We start from the raw sequence: 23,383 nt of genomic DNA on the forward strand, positions 1-23,383 counted from the left end.
GGGACTCGGGCATCCTGTTTCTCACTGACTCCTTGGGCCTCTGCCCACTTGGAGGTCCAGTGCATACTGACTGGTTGCCACCTGCTGGGAGGCCTCACACCCCTCTGTCCACTACAGTCCTTGTGTTCAGTCCCCGTCTGGGCTTCTGTCACTGGGTTTCCAGATGGAGAGATGGCTCTGAGGGACGAGGGCAGCCTGGCCACAGTCCGTGTGCCCCTCCTGAGACCTGCTGGAGCATCGGGGGTGGGGGGCTCTGTTCTCCCCTGGTCCGGAAGGAAGCTCAGGGCTGGAAGCGCGGGGAGCTGACGTGAGGCTGGTGGAAGGCATGGGCACTGTAGACCACCTCGGGGGGTGAGGGTGTGCTGGTGGCCAGCACCGAGCACAGGGGCTCATGGCTGCTCAGCACCGACGTGAAGTACTTCATCTCCTCTGTGAGCTGCTTGATCTCCTTGCGCAGAGCTGCGTTCTGCTTCTCCAGGTCTTCACTCTCCTGTGAGGGCAACGGTCAGCATTAGTGATCGATGTCAGGGAAGGTGGCAAGGCTGGCAGGCTGGGGAGGAGGGGAGGGGAGGCCAGATTCCTTTCTCACTAGCGCAACCACAGAGGGTGTCAGAGGACTTTTGCACATACGTGACAGCGTGCGCGTGGGCATGTATGTTTGTACGTGTTTATGGGTGTATCCATATTAGTATGTACTTGTGTGCGTGTAGATGCAAAGTAATGTATAAGGAACGAAGGGGTTTTTAGCTCACGGTTATGGAAATGTGAGAACATGATGCCAGCATCCGCGTGGCTTTTGGTGAGGGCCCAGTGCTGCTCTGTGCATGTTAGAAAAGTGGAAGGGTACGTAGGTAATGGCAAAGGGACACATGCATGAGAGAGAGGGGGATGCTAGTCTGTCTTTATAATAATCCACACTTGGGAACCAATCCAATCCCTTGAAAGTAGGAAAAGCATGGATCCCTCTTAACAATCTAATCACCTCTGGAAGGCCCCCCCACATCTCAACACCATCCACACCTGGGCTCAGGGAGCACACCCTGCCAAAGCCCCCGCATGCAAGGTTCTCGTGTGTGTCTGTGGGTTGAGCATGGCGAGTACACTGTCTGGCAAGCCGGATTCTGAGAAAACGCAGGGCAGCTTGTGAGAACATCTTGGACCAATTTCATTTCTTTCCATCCTGTTATGCCATGTGTTCTCCAAACGTTCCCAGCATTTCCACTCAGTCTTACAAATGCACTCCATGGCTAACTGTCTACTTCACACAGATTCTTGAACACTTAGGGTCTCTAAATATTAAAGGGTCAAAGACACCCACCATGTCCCATTCCATTCCTATCTGCCCACCTAAGGGTGAGTTTTTCAGTACAACAGTCTCCCCTTACCCTTAGGGGACATGTTCCAAGATGCTCCTGAAACCTGACATATACTATGTTCAGCACCTACTTGTACTCTATGTAGTACCCACTATATTCTATCTTTTTTCTATGCATAGATACCTATGATACAAGTTTAATTTATAAACTAGTAAGAGATAAGCAATAATAATAAAAACAATTATAACAACATACTTTAATGAAAGTTATTTAAAATGTATCTCCATTTTAAGTACATTATTTAAAATGTACTTTTATTGTGATCTTTAAAAAAATAAATAAAATGTATGAAATTTCTGGAATTTTCCACTTAATATGTTCAGACCTCAGTTGATTGTGGGTAACTAAAACCACAGGAGGCAAAACTTTTTACAAGGGGGGACTCCTGCCTTCCCAGTGTGTCTGAAGTCTGTGTAGAAACAAAGTCCTTTGTCCAGAAAAACCTTTTCCCTGCTGCTTGGGGGAACCATCAGATACAGGCTAATCAGGAAAACCCAGGGTAAGGAGTGCTGATTCCTGAATACATTATTTTTAAATCAACAATTGCACTCTGGTAATTAACAATTACTGAAAAGCAATCCCACCTTCAGAAAGCCCAGAGAATGCATTTCCAATGTGACTTTGAGGTTCACATTCTGTGATTGAAGCCAGCAGGCCCACTCTACTAATTAGGCCCACCAAGAAAGGGGACAAGACCCAGGACCTACAAATTACCTTTCAGTTCAAATGACAACCTGGTATTTGGAGACCAGGTCTTACTTTTCTAGTTCTCATTGGTTTAGGTCAGTATGTCCAAAACTTGCCACTTCACAATTAATTTGAGGGCTCGATAAAACAAACAAACAAAAAACCATAGTTACAATCTGGAGACTGGGTTGTTAGTAGGTTTGGGATTTGGAGGGTAGGGGTCTAGAAATCTGAGTTTTTAACAAGTATCCCAGTTCATTCTAATGACCAGGCAAGTTTGGAAACCTGGGTTAAATATGATGTTAAATTTGTTTTAAATATTCCAGCCCTCATTAAAAGTGACCATCATATGGGCACTGACTGGTTAATAACATCAGTTGCTGGAATGAAGAAGTTGGCTCAGGAATTTCATGGGCGGTGATCAGATAGAAGATAACTTGACTTTTAAAATTTGCCCTAAGTAACCCATCATGAGCACGAGAGAGCTAGATGGGATTCCTCAGTTACACTGCCAATCATCTGGACCCACCATGTCCCCCAGGGATTTCTTTGTTAAGCCCTAGTTTTTTTTTTTTTTTCTCTTCTTTTTTTTTCTTTTTGTGGTGCTGGGGATTGATCCCAAGGCCTCCTGCATGCTAGGCAAGTGCTCTACCATTGAGCCACATCCCCAGCCCTTTCATCTGTTTTGAAGGACAAATGCAAACACGTTCAGCCTCAATCTGACATTTCCTGAAGGAGGCCCTTAGCTAGAAAATGTACCTAAGTCAGTGCAAGGAAACCCTCATCTCTAGAACAGGGTGGGGGATCCCGGAAGCTGGGATGGTGGAGTCAGCACCCTTGGAGGCGCCTTCTGCTAGGTAGGGTCGACCAGTTCCCTGCACCCTTCATTGTTTCCTGGCACATCCCAGGGGCAGGGCATCCCCCCTTTACTGAAAGGTAAGATAAAGCAGTGAGGTGAGACTGGGGGGTGTTGGTAAGACAGGAACTGGGGGCCGGGAGCCCTGGCCCCTTCCTCGAGCCCTTTTCCTCACGCCCTCTGAGAGTTTCCACTGGTGACAGCATTTACTGTAAGTTTGGTCTCTGAAGAGCCCGGGCAAACCCCGTGGCAGAAGGGAGGGGCCGGTGGGCCGGTTCTGACCTCGCTGCCTAGAGGCAGGCCCAGCTTTCGGGAAGTGACAGCAGGCCCTTCCTCCCTCTGCAGACTGTGCTGAGCGCCCTCTAGATTCCTCCTCTGCGCACCCCAAGCCCTGCAGATTCCAGAGCGCTAGAAAGCGGTATAACCACGGCCCGCCGCCCCTAAACAGAAAACAACCACCCGTTACAAGAAACTTGCCTTGGCCTTGGGAAGCCAGACTGCTTCCTGCCAGGGCCCCAGAGAAACCCGACTTGCCAGCCCCATTCTTACAGAGCTGGGGTTGACTTCCCTTGTGGGAGGAAGTGGTGGTGATTGGGGCCGGCCCTAAACGTTGCTGCCTGCTACCTGCTTGGTCCACTCTGACCCACCTCGGGCAGGCGTGCCCTGGAAAGGACTTGTATAGCTAAAGGGATACTGGTGATGCAGGGCATGGAGAGTAGTCTATCTAGAGGGTGCAACATCCCCTAAGTTCCCCATGGGGGCTGGAAACCTAGAGCTCAGGGAGGGGGAAGGGGGAAGGAGGCCTGGGAGGGAAAGTTGGACTTCTGCCAGCGCATCTTCTGCCATGCTGCGGGAGGAGGGAGCCTGCTTCCAGGTGTCTCTGTCACCGCTTTCCACGTTTGGAATTCACTTAGGGCCATCAGGCTCCTCACAGTAACTCTGAGATGGACATAGGAAGTCCGCTGCTGTCCTTAAGACCCCTCCGTGGTTGAGGCCCACCCTGGCACAAATCTCCATCGCATGCATTCACTTTCAAAATGAGCACAGGTCAGTGGCAGCCAGCTGCCAAGAGGAAGTGCTACAGGGTTCACCTAAGACACTCGTTTTCTCAGGAGTTTTGAAACTTCCATTGATGGATCCAAAGACCCAAATCCAGGGAGGGTCAAGGGGGCGTGGCTCCGCCTGTGCTGCTTCTTCCACACCTGAGGGACTTCAGACCATGGTGGGCAAAAGTCTCCAGAGTACTGGGAGGTCCTCAGTGCCCTGTGGTCTCCCACGAAAAAACCAGATCTTGGATTTGGGGACCTTGAAACAGGGCACCAGGACTCCAGCTGGCCACATTCTTGGACTCACAGAGCTGCCCAGCTGCCTCTAGTGCTGAGCTGCTGCTCACCTGTGCAGCTACTCTGGAAGAGAGCTAATCAGAGGCCAGAACTTCCTCCAGACAGAGAGAGGGTCTGAACACAGGACGATCGCGGGCTCCATTGGTGGTCACCTGGGATGGGATCCGAGATCCTGGTCCCGGCTGGGTGACCCTGTTGATTCCCAGTTGCCTCCATTTAAAACAGGAAGACTGGATCAAATCAATGAACCTCAACCTTTCCCATACATTGGGATCCCGCAGGGAGTGTTAGCCATGGGCATACAGATGCCCTTTCAGATTTAATAAGTCTGGGTGCAGCCTGAGCATGGGCTTGGTAAAGGCTCCCCAGGAGATGTGACAGGCAGCTAAAGCTGAAAACCACAGGATCAGAGGATCTGCAGGCCCCTTTTAACTTTCAAATATCTCAAATTGCAAACGTGCTACCTGAGCTCTCAGCAAACTAGTCTACCCTAGAGAAAGGTTCGCACTACCTTTTATGGTCTCGTCTCCAGCTTTGTTCTGTTCATTAGAAGCGCGGTGCCATGTCCACCCGACACTGAAGGGAAGTGAATGAGGCTCGGGGAAGTGAACAGGCTCCTTCTCTTGAAGGGAGGAATGTTCAAGAATCATGTGTGCCAGGCAGGGTAACACAGGCCTGTAATCCCAGCAACTGGGCAGGCCGAGGCAGAATGATCGAAAGTTCGAATCCAGCCTCAGGACTCAGTGAGACTCTGTCTCACAATAAAAGCCATTTAAAAAAAAAAGGGACTGCAGATATAGCTTAGTGATAGTGGGTTTAATGTCCAGTACCACAAAAAATAAATATAATAAACCTGATGAAATTTGATAATTATCTGGAGGCCTCAGCGCTATCAGTTACTGATTTCATCTTCTCGGTCCCACCTCCTGCAAATCCAAGTGCTAATGTTTACAATTCACCTGGCCTGTGGTGTCGCCTGATGCCACTTCTGTCTCGAACCACAACCATCTAAGAAGGAGGCTTCCTGGGGGCATGGGAACATTCTGGGAAATCCCCTATTGGAGGGGCTGAAGAGGGGGGTCACTTAAAGAGCTTTCAAATGACGGGGAATCCCCTGGCACTTCCCTTACACTCAGGCAACCAAGTTGGGACGAAGACTAAGGACAGGCTGGCATTTCCAAGTTGGGCTCTGGCCCCAGGCTCTAGCAGGGACTCTCCAGGCATTGTGAGTGGGCTTGGTTCTCCCTGCCAGCTCCAGATTAGGGCCTTGACCTTCTCCTTGCATCTTCTCATCACAATTTCCAGAAGGGTGAAAATAGTCCCTGTGAGTTTCCTCCTCTACAGTAGATACAGTCATCTATTGGTAGGGTGACCTTTTAGCTCACACCCACACTTAAATAGAGAACTGTATTTGAAGTTTATCCTTCACAGCCAGGTGAGGGTTGGATCTCCATCAGGTGCCGCCAGCCCCTACACACAGAGTGGGGAGCCCACCATTCCCGGAAAGGCTTCAGATTGAAAGGTATGATACTTCCCAAGCAGTTGGGGGATCTGTGACTGCATCTCCCGCCATTCCTGGAGAAACTAGCCCTAACCCTTGCCTCTCACCCTAAAAGGAGAGGAGAGGAATTGCCAAACCACAGGTCTTTGCACTGAATGACGAACGTGCCAATTCTGGAGGTCTTAGAGCTGAAGCTCTAGGGCCATAAGAGCCAACCCTCAGGGGCCTGTCTAGAGAACAGGATTAGGTCACCCTATTGCTTGGCTGGTAGACTAGGGTTTCATTGACCTAAAACATGAAAAACGCCCTAGGATGGCTTGCTTGGCATCCCTCCCAAATTCCCTCTCCCTTACTCTCCTCTAGAAAAGAGACTCTGGAACAAAGAGTCACTCAAATGCCCAGCTTCCTTTGCAGCAAGGGGTGGCCATGTGACAGAATTCTGACCAAGGAGATGTAATCAGAAGTACAGGATGGGGCAAGGGGGCAGGGAGCAAAGCTGCCCTCCCCACAGAAAAGGCCACGCCTCTTTGCGAAGGCCAAAGGCCACCCTCCTTCAGCTGCCCAGAAGTTCAGTGGCCACAGTGCACCCTGAGGATGAGAGCCACATGCTGAGGATGGCTGTGCAGACCAAGGAGCTGGTTCTTCCTCGCTAGCCTGCTCTGCAGACTTCTGGGCTTCTTGTTATGTGAGCAACTCAAACTGAGCTGACACTCCACTTGCCGGCTGTCTATGACTGGGACCGACTGCAATCCCGGCTGGAACCCCCAGCGAACCCAGGTTTAGAAAACAACAAAACAACCAGGAATGGCTATTAAAGCAAAGGTTTGAAGCGTTGGGTTTGCTCTAAGCCAGCAGGCCACTGGGACCGAGTATCTGGGTGTATGCCAGCTGGTGCCAAGGGGCCTGCTCCTGATTCTGGCTGCTCACTGCCAGCTCTTCATTCCTGGCCTGCCATCCCCAGCTCCAACTTCATTGTTCTGGGCGGGGTCACAGAAATTAAGATTTAAAAAATACTTCCCAGGTGAGCCTCATGTTCAGCCAAGTTGAGAATCATGTTCTTAGCAGATGCCTTTTAAAGATAATATAATAATGCCAGTGTTTAACTTTATTATACTTATTTTATAAGTAAAGTACGTCACACACACACACACACACACACACACACACACACACACACACACTGGGGATAGAAGCACCCAGGGACACTTTACCACTAAGCTACATCCCCAGCCCTTTTTTAATTTATTTGGTACCTGGGATTGAACCCAGGGCAGCTTAACCATTGAGCCACATCCTCAGCTCCAACCCTGACTGCCTCTTTTTTTTTTGAGACAGGGTCTCACTAAGTTACTTAGGATCTTGCTAAGTTGCTGAAGCTGATTTTGAACTTGTGATCCTTCTGCCTCAACCTCCTGAACTAGCAGAATTACAGGTGTGTCACTGTGCCCAACCCCCGTCCTTTATTTTTCTTTTGAGACAGGGTCTCATTAACTTTCCTAGGCTGACCTTGAACTTGTGATCATCCTACATCAGCCTCGCAGGTTGCTGGGATTACAGGCATGTGCCACCAGGCCAGCATATACTTTATATTTTTATTTTATTAAATATATTTTATTATATAATAATATAAAATGTAAATACAAAGAATTTTAAAGAGTTGAGAGACACCTCTAAGTTAAATTTGCTTTTCCTAAAAGAAAATGCCCATTTAATCACTTTGTCATTATATTACTACTATATTTGGTAAACACAATTTCTAGTAGCCCAGCAGTTCATTCTTATGATGGAAAGGCAAGAGATAGGTGATCTGTTCAAATCTCAGTAATTATAACTATCATATTCATTGCCCTTGGGATTGTTGAGTTTTATGAGGGCTATTGCTGTTGTCTTCACTGTTTTGTCCTCTGTGACAAGGACAGTGCCTGCCACATAGTAAATGTTCAATAAAATCATGTCTATTTGACAGCCAACTTGAAACCCGTAATAATTTATCAAAACCTAAAAAGTACCTATAAGAAAATCTACTAATTAGACTTGTGATATCACAAGGGAATCTCTGACCCAATATTCAAGTACTTTAATTGCTTCTGCTTTGTAACTTGGGAGGGTTACAAAGGGACCTGAGAGATTTATTTCTAAAGGCCCAGCCCTGGAGTGAGAGGAGCAGAATGATTCCACTTGCAGAACTCTGCATGTAATTTCCCCAGCTTGGACCTGACCTTCCACATCCAAACCAGAGGAGACGCGAGCGTCGTGGTGAGAAGCCAAGACAGTGAGACAGCTGGTGTTTCTAAAGTTCTCATAAACAACCAGAAAGAAGGGCATGCACATTTTTGCATGAGAACACATGGAATGATTTATAAGAAGGGCTGGGCGCTGCACATTAAACAAACAAACCAATCTAAGGCAGATCTCCTGCCTTACATCTTTAGACTTACTTTTCTTTCCAATGCAGAAGAGAAAATATAGTGTTGCTTTGTTTTTAAGTTTGCTCTCATTTAGCTCAATGAGGTGCTATTACTTCCCATTTGTGATCAGAATTTAGGTTTAGAGAAATCCCAAGCCAGGATTAGAATCAGCTTTGTGGACCACCACCCCAATTGGGTCCCTGCTTCCAACAGCTCAACTGCCTTCCTACTCTTCATTCCACACTCTCTCTGCCCGACTGGGCATCTTTCTGGGGCTTGGCCTCAAGGTTCTGCGGAAAGCTCCCTTTCCCCAGATCCTTCCAGCTTTGTGTGTATGTGTGTATGTGTGTGCTGGGGATTGAAGCTCAGCTTTATCACCGAGCCACATCCCCAGCCTTTTATATTTTTTATTTTGAGACAGGGTCTTACTAAATTGCTGAGACTGGCTTCAAATTTGTGATCCTCCTGCCTCAGCCTCTGGGACTCTCTGGGATTACAAGTGTGCACCACCACACCTGGCTGACCCTGCTCTTTGATTTGTATTTGATTTCCCGTGTTAGGGCCTCAGGACGGTCTTCCCTGGTCACTGTCCCATCCTGTCCCTTAACCACTTTCAACATTGTACTATTTCATTTTCTTTGAACCATTTTGGTGTGATTAACTTGTTCATTTATTTGTTTGTTTTCTAGACTTCAGACTGAATGCAAGGTGCATGAAATCAGGGACCCAGGCTGTCTAGTCACTGCTTATTCTTGGTGCCTAGAACTAACTATATCTGCAGGGAAGACTGGAAATGCCTGTTGAGTGGATGAATCAAGTCTTCAGACATGAACTCCAGGGCTGGGAATATGGGCTCTGCGTGGACAACATTCTGTAGCCCCCTACCCTCTTAGTGAACAAATGCACCTACCAAGTACCCAGAAAATATTTGAGTTACAGGGTCCTTGGATGTGGGCCATTGCCTATTGGCCCTAGGAATTTGGGCCCTCAGCTTGGCATTGAACTTTATCATTGCCTTTGAGTTTTCATAAGAGCTCCAGGTTGCCTTCCTTGGTTCCCCTAAGTCGAGGATGGCCATATGGGGCTGCCCCAGATCACTTGTTCCCTGGTGTAGTATTTTCTAGTACCCTTTATAACTCTTAAAAGGGTTTCTGCTTAGAGGATAAATAATAAGGACTCCCGCCAAAACCTGACTCCTGAAATTCTAGCTCAATGACATTGCCTCTCTGTTCTTTTCCTCAGTTTCCTCCAGGGTTCCCTGGACTCTCTGTTTGGCCATTTCCTCCTTTTTTTAATATAAAAATGCACAGTATGACTACATTAAAGATGGTTTTAAAGAATTAAAAGCACCAATTGACCAAATCATGTCATGTACATGTATAAATATGGCAAAATGAACCCTACCGTTATGTAAAATTATAATGCACAAATAAAAAATAAATTTAAAACACCCATGGTCCCTGGCGCCCTAATATACCTGCCTTCATTTGTACATACTGTCTTCTTGTCCTTTTAAGTTAACATGTGTACTTATTTTTACGAAATCTCAACCATAGTACATAAACAATTTGTGTCTTGTGTTCTGTTGTAACTTTGGCACATCTACACATTCACTGTAAGTATTGTTTTTAATGGTTATTTCAACAAATTGATGATCCACATTCTACTTAAATTGGTCTTCTAATGTTGGACCTTTTGGTTGTTATCACAATCTCACTAGCAGAAATAAATGCTGGAATGAATGACTTGATACATTCTGGGTTTTGTCTTTGTTCAATTATTTTCTAGGAATAAATTCCTAGGAGAGAGATTAGTGGAGCAAGGGACAGAAAAATCAATCCTTCAATCACCAGAAATCAATGCGTGTATCAGTTTCACGACGACTTGTGCAGTTTCATGACAACAGTGCATGGAGCTGATAGTATGGGGCACAGAGCAGTGGTTGAGGGGTCTAATTTTGAATAATTTATTCTTGCCAACTAGCTTTATGAAGGTTTCTTAATTTCACTTTAATGTTACAGTAATCAATAACTAAGGAGGAAGAGCGACTTTCTCTGCATCTGCCTCAATGTAGCATTCTCAACCACAAGTGATTTTCCCTGTAGGGGACATTTGACACGTTCTGTGTGTATTTTTGGTTGTCTGACTGGGGGAGGGAGTGCTACTGGCATCTGTTGGGCAGATTATAGATCTTATATTTTGCAATACATAGGATAACCACACACACACAACAAAAAATTATTGGACTTAAAATGTCAATAGCCAAAGTTGAGAAACCCTGCCTTAGTGTGTATCATTTTCGTAATCGGAATAGAAAATTAGGTTATTTTCATTTGGGTAGGGAAAATGTTGTGTAAGCTTTCAGTTCATAGCCTCTGCCCACTTATTGATGGGAGTCTTGATGTCTTTCTTTAAAAGATGTTCTTTCTTGATATAAATGTTATATCTTCATTAATTTAATTTGATGCAACTATTCTCCCTCAAATGTCATTGTCCTTTTAATTTTGGGTGACTACTTTAAAACTTCTTTTGAATAAAGACACCTGGAAGCTTCAGCACCTCTGGACCTTGAGTTCTCTTTCTGGTCTCGCACTGTTTGAGTGTTCTGGAGATGCCGAGAGCCCAGGCTCTCTGTGCATCTGGTTGATGGCCTCGTTCTCAGTGTTTCCTTTGCAAAAGGACAGGTGGCATCAACATCACCTACCTAGCAAAGCTCTGTTCAGCAAAATAGCACAAAACAAAAGCAGATTTGGGGGTGGGGGGAGGCCAGAGGTCTGAGTTCCTAGGTGTCCTTGAGAAGGTGTCCTTGTTGGCCACACAACAGGTTGGCCTGAAAGATCTCTGGGTTTCCTTTGAATTCTGTAATTCAAGGAACAAGAGTATCACCATTATCATTATTATTCCCTCCAAAAAGCCACCATGTGGGCCCATGATGGGACCTCGTACCGACATCCCACCTCTGAAGAGGTCTTTGGATCCAACGCATCACCCCAGGAAGCTAAAGAGACTAGGAAACCCTCTGAGCAGCCTGGGTTCTTTGGAGAGACTCCCACTTTTCTCAAGAGAAGAAAGGAAGCCTGGCTGCTGCTGACTGTGCTTCAGGAAGATGTCTGCTGAATGACAGCCGTGACCTGGGCCCTGTGATCCTTTTTTTTTTTTTTTTTTTTTTTTTCAGTTGTTAATGGACCTTTATTTCATTCATTTATTTACATGCGGTACTGAGAATTGAACCCAGTGCCTCACACATGCTAGGCAAGTGTTCTACCACTGAGCCACCACCCCAGTCCGCCGTGATCCTTTTATGACTGGCTTCTCTGTAGTCTCAAGACCAGTCCTTTCGATTCCCCACACTTAACACGCTGATCCATCCTCAGTGGGATAAGTAGTCAGGTGAAGAATTGCTTTGGCACGTCTTTCTCCCCCAAATAAAATACTCAAAATTTTAGACTATTTTAGATTACTTCTGATTTTTCTAAATGGCACACATTCGATATAATTTAGAAAATGCAGAAAAGTACTTAAGGGAGATTACTGAAACTCAGGCACTTAGAAACAGCTACTATTAGCATGTTGGAGAATATCCTTCCAGACATCTCTTTATACAGGCAACTGTTCCCCAAACCACAGATTTCACTTACATGAACAGAATTTTACTCTACATACTCTTTATAATTTACCTTGTTTTTCACTCAATGCTCTCCCACTGACATCTTCCAAGTTGATACATACGGATCTACATAGTCATTTTGGACAGCAGCATAAAATTCTATGGTATGAGTGTATTCTAATATGCGTCCTCTGTTGTTAGCAACCTGCCCAATTTTAAAGCATTATCAAACACCTTATCAAAGTGTTTACTATTCACAAATACTGGTGAATTGAGCATCCTTATATATCATTTTTGCTTCAAATTCTTGTAAGTGGAAATACTGTTTCAAAGGTCATTCTCATGTAAGATGTTAACATTTATTGCTATATAGCTTTCTCGAAGAATGGTTTTGATTGATAGAGGGATATCTTTACTTTCTTGACTAGGCCTATTATTGATGGATGGGAAAAAGTGTGAATTTTGGAAGATGTTGCTTAAGAAACAGAAAATAAATTCAAGTAGACATTCAAGGAAGACAGAATCTAGGGAAGATGAACATCTTCATGGAAGTTTGGAGAAGGAGGCCGAAGGGGTGAGGAAGATGGGTTCTGAAGTTGCAAGCTGAGTAGCCTTGGACAAGTTGACCTGACCTAACACAGAGAATGATCAAATAAGGCTTCTGTGAAGACTGAATGAGATACAGCCAGCACGCAACACACAGTGCTTGATACACAATCGTGTTCAATTATTGTATTTTTTTTTAAAAGAAATTCATAGCAGTGGAAGCCCAAGAGAGGCATCTCTTTTTCATAGATGCTTCACTGATTTTACATGGAACTTTTTAAAGGTAGATCTATCCAGAATATTCCTTTGGTGTTTTATGGACCCCTGACTTCTCTATGCCAATAAACATGAAGGCCTGGTCTCCCCAAGAGAAAGAAAAAGAACTCCAGGATGAAACAGGACCCCGAGCTGCCTTCTGTCCCAGGCCTACCCAGAAATCCAGGAGCGAGGGTGCCATCCTACAGGAGGCCCAGGTGGGTAACACCTTTGCTGAGTTTCTTCATCTCTCAGTCTCCCTCTAATTGTAAACACCCTATTTCTCACAGCATTAGTTCAAAGCTTTGTTTACTGTGTAGTGTACACTCAAGATTTTTCTGTCGTATGTGACCATGATACATGTATCCTGGAACTTGTAAACCTCTCTTTTCCTAAATGAGTGTGAGATTCCTTCACGCATCAGCCCTGGGTAAACATGTGGCCCATCTCCGTCTAAACGAGTACCTAGGTCTCCAGCTTCCAAATTCGGCCCTATTACTCTAACTTGCTTCCCACTCCACCCCCAAGGCCAGATTGAACCTGCCAGCAGCACATCTCTGAGCTACCCTTGCCAACTGTCTCCATCTCGATGTTCAGCCTCTTCATGATCCACACTTCTCCTTCTTCTTTTTTGCCTCCTCCTTTTTTTTTTTTTTTTTTTTTTTTTTTTTTTAACAATACAGAGGTTTCATCCCAGGGACTTGTACCTGCTCCACAAGCACTCTATCACTGAGCCACATCCCCAGCCCTTTTCATTTTTATTTTTACACATGGTCTTGCTAAGTTGTCCAGGCTGACCTCAAACTTGAGATCCTCCTGTATCAGCCTCCAGAATAGGGAGGTTACCCGTGTGCACCACAGGGCCTGGCCACAATGCTTCTTAATTGATCTTAATTCTCTTTTCCACTGACTTAACATTGATTCAAAATCCTCCACACTGTAAGGCACCCAAGAGTCACTACAATCAACAGGGATGGCTACATAAAGGAAACTGTTTTGCCTCCCTGATGGTGGCCATCTGGTACAGTGGACCTTAGGATCACTCAAATCCCAAACAACATTTGGTTCTCCTGAAGGCCTGAGAGATTTTTGTAGGAAGTTCAAGAGTTAAAATGTCACCATAGAGAGCTGTTCAATGTGTGATATCAAAAGTAGAAAAGAAGGCATTCAATGCAGATGTAGTAATGATCAATGTCAAGAATTTCAATGTCTATATTATAAAAATAATAGCAATTGATTAAATAAAAAAGATTTAAAAAGGAAAGTATCTCTCTCCTGCCTTAGATCTTTATTCCTACTTTTCAGAGAAAAAAAAAAATCATCAACACATTTTTTTTTTTTGTAATCTATTTGAAAACTTCTGTTTGTACAATTATGCACCCAGAGTTTTTCTTGTTATGAAAAACACAGAGTGGAAAACCCAGGTGCCATATTTATACCTTTTTCCTTTAAGAGTATAGAAACTTGATAATCTTTTCAGATCAGCACATTCAGTTGTAACTCATTAATAGCTCCACAGTATTCCACTGAAAGGACAAAGTCTAATCTACTTAATCACTCCTTTACTGATGAATATTTAGCTTGTTTCCAGTCTTTTCTATAAGGAACAATGCAGCAATGATTATCTTTAAAATGCACAGTGTTGTATAATCTGTGGACGTGTTTGTGCACAGACTCTTCAACAGCAAATTGCTGAACTACAGGGCATGTGTGCTTCTCATTGAAATGGGCACGGTCAAGCTGTCCTTGACTGGGGTTGCATTGACTAGACTCCTACAGCCTTTCCATTGCCTCGGCAACATCATGATTTCACAGCATTTTATTTTTGCCAATCTGGCAGAGAAATCTCACTTTTGCTTTCATTGGCATTTCCTTATATAAGTGAGGTCTAGCATATTTGCACACATTTATTTGCCATATTTATCTCTCTTTCTGGAAGTTGCCTATTCATAATCATTGCTCATTTTTCTTTGGGGTTGTTAATCATTTTCCTATTCATAAGAGCTTTCATATATTAAGTAAACACGCCTTTTTTGGTCATAAATGTTACAGTTATTTTCCCCCAGTTTATCATTTGCCTTTGATTTTTCATATAGTATTTTGAACTATAGAGAAATTTTCACTTTTTGATGTACGAAGTTAATGTATGTCAGTCTTTTCCTTGGTGATCTCTGGGGTTTTTATTTTATTTGGAAAAGACTTCTTCATGCTAAGATAAATTTCTTAATGCTCATTGTTTTTTTTTTTTTTTCAAGTTTCCTTTTTTTTTTTTTTTAATTTAGTTTATGTGTTCTATGAGGAATGGAGGAGCCAGCTTTTCCCTTTTTCCCCAAGTGACTAGTCAGCTGTCCCAACTCTGTTTATTAAAGATTTCAGTTTTCTCTCACTGGTTTGAAATGTCATCTGGTTGTTTTGTTTTTGTTCTAATGTTTTGGGAATTCTCATAGGTATTTGATTTTTAAATTTTGAATTTGTTTTGGGGTCTCTTTTTGTAATCTGTCCTGTTCAATGTTTTGTCTTTTCCAAATTGTTTGAATTTAGTCCATTAATCCCTACCTACCCTTCTTCTTTAGCATTTCTTGGCAATTTTCAGATAGTTTTTTTCCACTGGTAACTTAGAATAGCTCATGGAGGTCTTCCCCAATTCCCAGAAGACCCTAGGGAATTTTTATTGGGATCACATTAATTTATAGATTAATTTTATGAAAATATTAGCTTTACATAAGATACATCTTTCTTTTTAGTACTTGAATTTTTAAAGAGTCATTTAGGATCATTTAAAAGTTTTTTTTTTTTTTTTTTTTAAATTAAACCCTTCATGATTTTTGTTGAATTTATTCCTTTCTTATATATTTTGATGGTGGTGGTGGTTGAGATTTTTCCTTCCATTAAATTTACTAATTTGTTATGGTCTGCATATAGGAAAGACATTACTTTTTGTTTTTAATTTTGGAAGCTGTCTCCATTCTCTTATTAGTTCTAATGTTTTTTCAGCTGATTATCTTGGATCCACCTATTAGCTGCTGAGATTTTTAGGGCTAACTGTCAAGTCAGGCCTTTCTTGTTCTAGGCAACGTCTGGACTGTATAGAATGGACCCTACACTTGGGACCCTGCAGTTGCTCATGGGAGAAAAACCAACTAAGTATGATGGGCACTCATGTGAGACATTAAACGGAAGAACCAAAAACATACGTGGTCTCTTTTTTTGTCCCAATTATGAAAGAAGTTGCCTGATCCACTATGTGTCAGGTTGGCTCATTTTATAACAAAATCATCACAAGATGTTCTTTCCCCCTTGTCACTTTAAAAGCAATCCACATGCTGGTGTGAGCCATGAAAGGGACAGCTACACTGAATGTCCCATAGCCAGCATCCCTAACTCTCAGGAGAGACAAGGCAATTCCTTGGGAACTTAAAGATAGACAACAGTTGAAACCAGGAAAACAATGTCACCCCAACATCTGAGGCTGGAACCCTAAGATACATGTGGTCCTTATTTGATACTGTGGCTTCTAAAACCTGGTCTGCCAAGTTTTGAATGGGTCCTACAGAACATTCCAGAAGGTGGCATGTGTAGCAAGCATGGAAAGGAGTCAAGGGCAAACCCAGCCTTGAACCCTGATGCAGGTGGTGAGCTGAAGCTTCTACCTGAATTGCAAATGCGATTGAGAGGGACGAGCATGGAAAAGAAGGGTGGCTGTCAACCAAGAGGAAATGAGCAGTGTGAACCACAGCCGAACTCCCTGTCTGGTGGTGGCAGTTCACAAGCTGCTGTCCAAAGTTCCCACCAGAAGACAAGAAACCCAAATTTTGTTGACAGCAGTCCATGGGCTTGCCGTGTAGACTATGATGTGATCTCCTTGCTGGGCGAAAAGTGAAGATGAATGTAGTGGCGCTCAAAAGAAAGGAGTGGGTGAGGAGTTTGTGCTCAGATGCAGGGGGCATGGGAGCATTCTAGAGGCTGAGGCTGGGGCGCGAGGGTGGACATGCTCACCCCATGACTGGGGGCTCCATCGACCTCCAAGCTCCAGAGTTTAACCCCAGAGAATCACGACCAGTATAATTAGGCTAAGTCTTTCGGTTCTGACTCTTGCCTTACAGAGGCCAGGCCAGCTGAGTCAGAGAAGAAAAACCTTGCTGCGGCAACGAGGCACGTGTGTCTGCTTATTGATATGTCCCCAAGCGGGAGGACAGACACTGGGGGTTGGATTTATGGATTTTGTCTGCTTATTGATATGTCCCCAAGCGGGAGGACAGACACTGGGGGTTGGATTTATGGATTTACAGGGAGAGGGGTGCAGCTCAAGATAGGGGTTCTCCTCTCCATGTGTTAGAAGGGAGGGAGCTATCTATCACTAGAAGTTTCCAGATCTTTTCTTGGACATCAAAAGTGCCTGAGCCAGGCATGGTAGCACATGCCTGTAATCCCAGAGTCTCAAGAGGCTGAGGGAGGAGGATCACAAATTCGAAGCCAGCCTCAGCAATGTAATGAGGCCCTTAAAGGGCTGGTGAGGTGGCTCAGTGTTTAAGGGGCCCTGGGTTCAATTCCTAGTACCAAAAAAGGGAAAGGAAAAAAAAGTGTGCCTAAACATTTTAGCCTTAAAGAAATTTCTCAATCCTGAGATTTTGTGAAAATGTGTGTGTGTGTGTGTGTGTGTGTGTCTGTGTGTGTGTATGTGTGTGAGAGAGAGAGACACTTAGTTGTGATTTTTAAAATTTTGCTTCTTATACTAGTAACTGTTATTATGAATCTTGCTTAAAGTTTTGGAGTCTATCTGGTGTGCCGGGTACTGTGTTGAGTGAGCTCCTTCTCTTCACTGCCCTATGAGGCAGTTACCATTATTTCCCCTCCTGTACGTAAGGAATCAGGGTCTAAGGGAGATTGGAAATGTCTCTAAGGTCAGTCACACAGATGAGAGATCACAATTGGCAGAGCTAGGATTCAAACCCTGTCTGAGCTGCCAACCTCTATTTACTTTTCACTTCTTTTTTTTTTTTTAATTATTAAAAACATATACAGTTTACTTTGCCAGTCTCAGGACATCGTCGACTTGTACAAAAGAAGAAGCTTTTAGCCTTTTAAGTTGATATTTGCTTGCTCCAAAGAATATCAAATAAGAACCAGACTCAGAGAAAGTGACAGATCATAGATGTTCAAGTCTAAAATAGTAAATGGGAGTGTTTCCTTGTGACTCTAAGCCACAGGAAATCACGGGAAGCATGCCAGTAGCAGGGACAGCAATGGCTTAGCATTTAGACTGTTGATCACAGTTAGTATAGATGTGCCATTCATTTTTTTTTTAATTTGACACATATTTGTGAACTTAAAACTGTTAGCTTGCAATGGAGGATATGCCAGGTACATTTCAAATAAAGCACAAGCATCAATCAGAGAGATTGGTGCAGCTTGTTCTTGGTTTCCTGACAAAGATGAAGAAACATCTTTTTATTTCCCCCTTAAAATTGTATCTTATTCTCCTTTGTGTGTGTGTGTGTGTGTGTGTGTGTGTGTGTGTGTGTGTGTGCTGGGGATTGAACCCAGAGGCACTCTACTACTGAGCCACATCTCCAGCCTCTTTGGTTATCATCTTATTTAGAGACAGGGTCTCAATAAATTGCTTAGGGCCTCACTAAGTACTGAGGCTGGTTTTGAACTTGCAATCTTCCTGCCTCAGCCTCCCCAGGCGCTGTGATTACAGGCGTGCGCCACCATGTCCAGCAAAACTGTATCTTACTCTTGATGAGGTTAAAACAGTCATGTTAACCAGTCAGCTGCCATACTGATCATCCAAATAAATACAACCTTATTCATTTTTGGTGCCAATTGTATTTCTTACCATTGAAAGAAAGTGCCAGCATATTAGAGGTATGGGAATATTTCGGGAAGGACAGGAAGATGGAGTAGCTAGAGGAAGAGACGAGTGGATGGAAGAGGAAGGAACCAGTGAAGTAAGAGCTGGTGGAACAGGAAGCCAGCTACAGGCAGAGCCAGGAGAGGGAAGAAGGTAGGGTGTGAAGATGCGGAAGCAGCTCTGCTTTATGAAGCACACAGCCCGGACTTAGAAGCACTTCTAGGACCTCAGCCCACTAGTGGAGCTGTCCCTCAGCCCCACCCAGTACCCCTGTGCCCAAGTCGAGCATCAGAACTGCTCTAGAAAAGCTTGGGACGAGTGGCAAATCCCCCCTGATGGGCACCCGCCCAGATGTGTGCACTTGAAACTGCATCTTCCACACGGGCATATCGTTAATGATAGAAATTTCAAACTAGAATTTTAATGATGCTTAGAGTAAAGAAGTAAGATGTAGCATTCTGTAGACTTCCTTGTCCCAAATGCAAGGACATTTGGGTGGTTCCCCAGCTGCCCTCCAAAGGGATGAGATTTCGTGTGGTCCCTGCACTGCAGGATCATAGGCTCCCCAAAGCACTTAACATCTAAATTCCTCCCCAAGTCAGTCCACCTTCTGCTCTCGGTGGCTCATGAGGATGGAGCTCTCCCTGGCTGTCCCCTCTCCAAGCGGGTGGTTCTGCCTTCCACCCAGCCTCTGGGCTTCCAATACCCACACATCCACTCTTTGACTCTCCTGGGTAGAAAGGTTCATTTCTCTTTTCATCCTCTGGCACATTCTCTGCTACAAAACTTTTCAAATACATCATGGGAGAGCCTTCCCTTTCCTCCTCACCCTGTCCCTCACCCTCCACTTACTCTCCCCACCTACCCATCCCCACACAGGCAGAATCAAAGCTGTGGTCAAGGGTCCATGGCTTTGGGGAGCAAAGCCCAAGGCCTCAGCACTCACCAAGTGCAGGGTGTCGGCTTTCTGCGTCTGCCTCTGCCGGCTCTTCTGGGCTGCAATGCGATTCTTCTCCCTTCTCTGAACTTTTCTTACATCGTCAGAAGAGTCCTGGGAGGCAGAGATGATGAGAATTAGGAGTTTGCTCTTCTCTTCTGAATTATAGCAGGCTTTTGTGGCATTTGGTACCCATCCATCCTTCCATCCATCCATCTTCCCACCTATTCTTCTATCCATCCATCCATCCATCCATCCATCCATCCATCTACCCATTCATCCATTCTTCCATGTCTTCATCTCTTCATGCACCCATCCATCCCCTTATTTTCCAGAAGCCTCCAGCCATAGGAGCATACTTTCCCATACCCTGTCACACATCCTCAGGTCTTTCTATGTTTTATTTGGTCAAAAGCTGTAAGAAGCAGCATGAGACCGCCACGCCACACGAGGGCTATTCTGGGCAGCAATGGTGAAACCAGTGAAAGCAGAGTCTATGCCTCTCCTCCTCTCCAGGGCTGCTCCACCCTTGCCCTCTATTTTTTTTCCCCCCAGAACGTCCTTGCTGTTCTTTTTGGCTGTTATCTTTCTTTCTTTCTTTTTTCTCCTCCCAAAACCTTGTTGAGCTCCTACTATGTGCCAACTTCTGCTCAGGTGTTTTCAGAGGTGCTCTGGTTTAAGTCCCTAGTTCTGCGAAGTGGGCGTCGTTGTTTCCATTGTACACAGGAGGAAACTGAGGCTCTACGAGCTGGCCCAGGAGCTTGAAGTCATCTGGCAGTGTTGCCCCTTCTGGTGCTGAATCCGAAGCCCTCCCAAGACCCCCTCACCACCAGTGACCTCACTGCTTTGTACCCCAAGAGGTCTTCTGCCACATCCCTGGCAGAAGGCACCAGCCCAGAGCTGCCTTTTCTTTTCCTTCGTTCCCTTCGTTGTGCTTAGCCAGCCCGATGTTCCCCACGCCCGAGCAGAACGCCCAGTATAAATGAAATGCCAGAAAGAATGTGCTCATTGGGGGGTCATCTGCTGTGGGGTCCAGGGGGGTGCGCGGAGGGACAAGGGGCCCTGGGTGCTCTAATTACATCCCATAGATGGGCACATCCTCTGCTACCTCCAGCTTTCTCCCGGATGCTGTGGGTTAGTGTAGACGTCTGAGAGGAACCTGTGCAGCTCCTGCCCTGCTGCCTTGCACAGCCCTGCTGGCAGAGGGCACAGATCCTCAGGCAAGACCGTGCACCCCGGCATGTCCAGCACTCCCAGGCCATTGCCGTAGGAGGACACCGGGTTAGATAGGAGGGCGTGCCCTTCCTCTAAGGGGGACCGGGGACCAGATTACCATGGAAGCCATGAGTAATTTCCTTCCTAAGAAGAACACAGCACAGACTTCCAGGCAGTCTGAGCCACTCCGATACCATCTTGAACAGAGACTGGAAGGTCTGCCCTCTAGAGGTCTCCACCGGGACTCCTCCAGACCCCCTGCTCTTTGGTTAGTTGCTAGTGATAGATGCTCGGCCTGATGTTTGCGTTCTTTCATTTTGGCTGATCATTTTGAAAGCCTCTTGAATATCTATGCTAAGGAAAGAATGCACTGCTTAAGCCGCAGAGGTGGGGAAGATTTTAATCCATGGAGATATATCAGATGAGAAGGAGGAGGACTTCCCTAGGGTAGGATGTTAAGAATATGGCAGAGAAAAAGCCCCCAGACGCTGTGAGGAGAGTAGGGCACCTAATATCTTGGCAACTCAAGCTGAAAACTCCTGACTTGGCAATCAATCTGGATTCTAAAGTCTCCACAATCCCTGCCTCGATTTCCCTCACTTCCCCAGAGCTGAGGGAAGCTACTAGCAAATGTTTCCACAAGTTTCCAGGGCCACCTCCCTTTATTTCCTTCCTCCTGTTCAGAAGCTCCTGGAAAAAGAGGTATCGGCTGCAGCTCCAGCATCTCTCTCCCTGTTGGCTGTTCTAGCGACAGAGGCAGCACCTCAGCAGAGATCCCCTGCGCTGGGCTCCTCCTCCTCCTGACAGCTCGTTCCCAGACCCCACCTGGAAGACTTTTCTCCTGGGACCTGTCGACTCTTCCAGGGAAGCAACACATCCAGGATGTGGGTTGTGCATGCCAGCAGCCCACTTCAAAAGCCACCGGTCACTTTTCTAGTGCCGTCAAGAAGAGTGGACCACCTTGACATTCCTCTTCTCCTTTGCTGCTTAGAAAGCTTCATGGTGGGACAGCTGTGAGGCAGGGGCTGTGGGCACCCTTGGGGAGTGGAGAGGAAAATGGGCTTTGGCAGAATAGGGGGCAGGCTGAGAGTCTCTGCCGCCATGCATGGCTTCACTGCAGATGCCATGTCTTGAGTCTAATACAGTGTTCATGCCACAAGCCACTTCCTCCCTCTGCAGCTCCCTGTGTGGGACAAGAAAGCCTGCCCCGCTTCCTGCCTCCCAGGAGAGTCAGAGGGTAGGAGAGAGGGAAAGGGGACCCTACCTGCTTGCCAGGGGGAGGCGAGCGGCTGAAGCTGGAGTCGCTGCTGTCAGAGCTGTGAGACATGGCTGAGATCCTCCAGGCCCTCACACACGCCCCGGACGCCTGTGGCTCTCTGGTCACCAGCTGGCCTCCCGTCCTGACTGCCCCTGGCCCACCAGCCCTCCACCCTCCACAGATGCCTCCCCTGCTGGCCCTGCAGCCACCTCTACCCCCTTCGTCCTCCTTGCTCCGGGGTGCAGGGGGACTGCTCCCCACAGGGACATCTCGCTCACTTCGGGGCTTGCGCGCGCTCTCTCTTGTGGTTTCTGGTAATTCATGCTGGAAGTCACATGGGCGGAAACTTCAACAAGTTAGAAGGTAGTCTGAGAGAAAATACAGATCTGGGAAAAGACCCACAATTATGTGAAAGAAAAAAAATCCACAAAACCCCAGATGCCTTCCGCCAGTTTGAAAGGCAGAGCAGCTCTCTCAATTGATGAAGATAAAAGAGAAAAACAGGTAGGCAGGGAAAACCCCCAGTCAGAATTAGCAAGTCAGTCTCCTGTCAACACGGCAGAGAGGAGAGGACAACAGGGAAAGAGTTTCCACTGTCACACGACTTGAGTTCTAAACCAAAATAAAACGGTCAGGCTGGGATTTCTTCCTGGACTTCAGCTAAAAACAGCTGCCCATCCTGTCTTGGTCTGGGCTTTTCTCACCACCCAGTCAGTGTGGGCTGGGGACAAAGTGGCCCAAGGGCACTGTCCTTTCTTGTCAAGGTAAGAGGTTGGGTACACCTGAAAGCCGCAAGGGAACTCTAGAAGGGATGCTGGAATCCGTTCATGGCCTTGCCTCTTAGCAGGGAGCGCACACTCTCTCTAGAGGAGGGTTCCAGGGGACCCTCCCTCCACAGAAGCTCAAGATGGACCCTGACTCTTGGAGTCAAGGTCACCAGGTCAGAACCCAGAATGGAGAAAGAGTAAAAAGTAGTGAAAGAAGGGCCAGACCTGGAGTCAGACGACTATAATTTGAATTCTGGCTCCTCCCTGTTGTCTGTCCTTGAGTTTAGCCAACTCACTTGACCTCTGGGGCTCTTGTCTTTGTCCCTAAACCTGCCCTGCCTACCTCTCAAGGTTATCGCGAGAATGAATAATAACTTGAACTAGAAACCGTAGAGTACGCTACCTCAGTGGCTGTTACTTGTAGTGTGCTACTGCCCTCCCCATGAGCACATCTGGGGAGGGTTCAGTAAGCAATCCAATTCTTACCTGAGTCTTTCAGCTTTTTTAAAAAAGACCTTGCCTTATTCTCAGGATGGCTCAAAGCCAAATGCTTGCCTTGCTAAATCTTAAGCTTGACCAGAAGTTATGGCCCCTAAAACATTAACCACTGGTTGAATTTATGCCCTAAGACAACATTGTCCTAAGTATAAATTGACCCAAAGGAAATTTATTCCAAGGATAATGAGCGCTATGGATGAAGCAGGGTAGGGAGTTTGGGAATTCTAGGGGTCAGTGGTTGCAGTTTCTGTGGCGTGGTCAGGAAGGACCTGGAA

General features: G+C 45.8%; 1 protein-coding gene across 1 annotated transcript; it reads right to left on the bottom strand.

The window, feature by feature from the left end:
• Positions 1-128: 128 nt before the first annotated feature.
• Positions 129-22,138, bottom strand: BATF (basic leucine zipper ATF-like transcription factor). The gene is made up of 3 exons (XM_079125766.1): positions 21,850-22,138; positions 19,380-19,484; positions 129-490 (listed from the first exon to the last, which is right to left on the bottom strand). The coding sequence occupies exons 1-3, from the start codon at positions 21,910-21,912 to the stop codon at positions 281-283; spliced, it is 378 nt and encodes a 125-aa protein (XP_078981892.1). The 5' UTR covers positions 21,913-22,138; the 3' UTR covers positions 129-280.
• Between the last annotated feature and the right edge of the window lie 1,245 nt (positions 22,139-23,383).

Source organism: Sciurus vulgaris, assembly GCF_902686455.1.
Source record: "Sciurus vulgaris genome assembly, chromosome: 2".
In the NCBI taxonomy this organism is placed as follows: Eukaryota; Metazoa; Chordata; class Mammalia; order Rodentia; family Sciuridae; genus Sciurus; species Sciurus vulgaris.